The sequence below is a fragment of the Sinocyclocheilus anshuiensis genome, unplaced genomic scaffold, assembly GCF_001515605.1.
Source record: "Sinocyclocheilus anshuiensis isolate Anshui unplaced genomic scaffold, SAMN03320099.WGS_v1.1 scaffold666, whole genome shotgun sequence".
Classification (NCBI taxonomy): domain Eukaryota; kingdom Metazoa; phylum Chordata; class Actinopteri; order Cypriniformes; family Cyprinidae; genus Sinocyclocheilus; species Sinocyclocheilus anshuiensis.
In genome coordinates, this window is record NW_015547661.1 from 232986 (window position 1) to 236214 (window position 3229).

The following is a 3229-nucleotide window of genomic DNA, read 5'->3' on the forward strand; positions in this document are numbered from 1 at the left end:
CTGAACACTGTAGATGTCCTTCCTTATTGAGCTCCAGGCACTGGTAGGCCTGCGGCGTCGGCGTGAACTTCAGACGCTCTGAAACAGATATCACAATAGCGAATGCTGGTGAGAAGTGCTGTGTAACACACAGCCTTGAGTGGCTTTTATATATAGGCATTATATCAGCCGCCTTGACATCCAGACAATGGCCTCAGCCATTGAAAAACCCACTACAAAACAACAGTCAAATTCAGAAATAAAACAGCACAAGAAATGTTCCTCACCAAGAACATACACCCGTGCCTGGGCGTTCAGTTTTCCTGCCTCCGTTTTGCTCTCACAGCTGTACAGGTGGCCGTCGTACACCTCCACGTTATTTATACGCAGCGTTCCATTAGAGAAGAGTTTGAAGCGAACATCCTGTACAAAAAAAAAGAGATTTCAGAGTTGCTGTGTCCCAATTCATAAGTATGTACTCTTTTTGTGAAGAAAAAGTACATACTTCTGAGTATGTAGCAGAATAGTAGGCAAGCTTTGGGACATACTACTTCGTCATTACTGCGTCTACGTGCATTCTGTCTAGGGCTGTCAAAAAAAAAACAAATTTTGAATATTCGAAATTTAAAATATAAATCCACATTCGAATGCACGTAACTAAGCAACAGAGCTTCCATTAAAGACGCAGTAATGACAAAGTAGTATGTCCCAAAGCTTGCCTACTTTTAGGTGCGCGTAATAATATGTTTTAGGTGTGCATCAGGCAGCCTTATCAGTGGCGCACAAGATGCAATGACGAAGTAGGTGCCAATGCATTTTAATGTTTTTTTTTAAGCCTATCCAGGTGAAGCCACTAGATATGGCGCTGCTATGTTGTTCATTCAAAATATTGGCGGTTTTTCCCCATCCCACTGCATCTCATGTTTTTAAATGAAAAAAGTAGGAACTATTTGTGATTGTATTAAACTATGCATGCATACATGATGCTGTTTTGTTTCTAATTGTTTAAGCAACTTAATTGTATATGGTTTATAAACATAATTTTAAACATTATGCACTTTTTTCAAAGGTAGTCGTGCTATTTTATTGCTTTGAAGAAACGTGCATTAGTAATATTTTGCTCGATGCGCCCCCTTGTGGCCTCAAAAGAGAAGCCAAAAGCTTTTTTCCCCCTAACTGAAATTATGCCTTTTAAATTCGAATATTGATCATATTTAATTACAAAATTCAAATTTAGTTTTTCAGCCATTTTGACAGCCCTAATTCTGTCACTGTTTAAACTGCACTGTCAATCATCTTATCACAGTTAACAAAATCCACATTTCGTTTCATTTAATTTCCTACCGTATTGGAGAGAAATGAAGAGGCACGTTGATCGTCGCGGGTCTATCATGCTGAGAATTCTCTTCATATGTTTGCATAATGATGCATTTAAAAGTTAATGACCAAACGTATCATTAAAAAAAGTTCACAATGTTGCTGCAGATAAAATATAACGCGCATAACATTAAATTATTATTTTTAATCAGGTTAGACATTGATTATTTATCACTCAAACCCCTTTCTCTGCCTGTGCGTCGGTCTTGCATATCCTCTATGTTTGTAATTTGTAAACACTTTTTATGCGTGTTTGTAGTTCTATTCGAATCCTCATCTGCCGCACAATGTGTTGTGGGCAATATTAGCCATTAGAGTCAATCTGCACTTCGAATTTTAAACTCAAGTAGTAGACCATCCGGGAATCTTTGGCATACTCTTTTCAACACACTATGATTTGGGACATACTAATTCTATTTTCGAATACTATTTAGGACGGATAACATGTGAATTGGGACGCAGCAAGTGTGTGTGACAACATGACTACTACATTGATGTTTCCTTCACGATCGACTGTGCAGCAGAGGATCATCTTTCCCCAGGAGAAAAATCACCACATCCTCGTTTTCAGAGACATCAAAAGGTGCCTCTGGCCCCAGGACGCGGTTAGAGATTGTGTTACGAATATGATATCGGCATGACATCACCGTCCCACTCACCTCTGCGCTGATTGGCTGCATGTTGCGGTACCATGTGACCTGGGGTTCAGGTGTGGCGCGTGCGTGGCAGTGCAGGTATCCAGCGCGCCCCTCCTCCAGCTGACTGTCCACGGGTTTCTGGATCCACTCCGGTTTGGCTGGACACACAGAGCAGATGCTTAGGATCACAGCAGCAATAATGGACAACAGCTTAAAAGACATTACAGTTTTACAGAGGGGCCGGCTCCAGGCATGTCTTGCCCACCCAATCAGAATTAGATAAAGATTGCGTACATTTTTTGTGCAGTGATTAAAACCAATCTGAAGCGGACTGTATTTTGAGAAGTTAAAGATATAGCTGGAGACTGCCCCAACAATAATAAAATAACACCAGAAAAGTGTTAGCTGAATGCAAGGCGCGCTGAATTAATGAATTCATTTAATAACGTGCATGCATTGCATGGACGGGGCAAGAGCATAATATAAGCGTCTAAAATGCATGTAGGCTACACAGTTCAGTTGAAAGCTTGGCCCTTTTGGCTTGCTGTTAATGCTGAATGTAAGAATGAAAACTGAAAGTAAAGAGCTTGTGCGATGAAAGTTGCGTTCGTTACTATAGCAACAGTCGGCTCGACTGTAAGAAACGTAGCATTCCCCTTCTATGACGTAAACGACCAACAATATCCAGTGATGCAAACTATTCTACTTTTTTGTCAAATTACACAGTTTTGAATGGAAAGTAGGTCTGCCATTTATGTTATTGATGTAATTCATAATTGATTATGACGACAATAGCATTTTTCAGTTTTGCGTTTTCAACAATACAACTGAAATTGAATGGATGCATATTTTAAAATAAAAATATTATTTGCAGTTCAGATTGATTACTTTACAAAAATTCTTATTCTTGTTCTTTTACTGTTCTTTTTTCTTCTTTTAATTTATTCCCCTAAATCCATTTAAATCCCTTATTTATTTAGTTTCTTTAAATAAATACCATAGTGGTCTGGTCTTTCTATTTTCCTCAAAACAATTGGTCCCCCCAATGTTCTAGACTTGATTACAGCCTTGTTTGGTATAAATAAAAAGGTTAGTTGAAAAGAGTCACCCGTGTAGAAACAATGATCCAGAGAAAGAGAATAAAGAGGGCTTTTTTAACTATTCAATAAAGGAAAAAAAAGTTTATTTTGTTGTGAAAGTGCATGATATTCTAGGCTGCCCATGAAAGCTTTTTT

General features: G+C 38.6%; 1 protein-coding gene across 2 annotated transcripts in view; it reads right to left on the bottom strand.

The window, feature by feature from the left end:
* The window catches only part of LOC107702250 (inactive tyrosine-protein kinase 7-like), a 64689-nt gene that overhangs the window by 24930 nt on the left and 36530 nt on the right, over window positions 1-3229 (bottom strand). For both annotated transcript variants that reach the window (XM_016504503.1, XM_016504502.1), the window contains exons 8-10: window positions 2016-2152; window positions 267-402; window positions 16-78 (exon numbers count right to left, since the gene is read on the bottom strand). In XM_016504503.1, the coding sequence (XP_016359989.1) occupies window positions 16-78; window positions 267-402; window positions 2016-2152 (336 nt within the window). The remainder of the gene's footprint in view (window positions 1-15; window positions 79-266; window positions 403-2015; window positions 2153-3229) is intronic.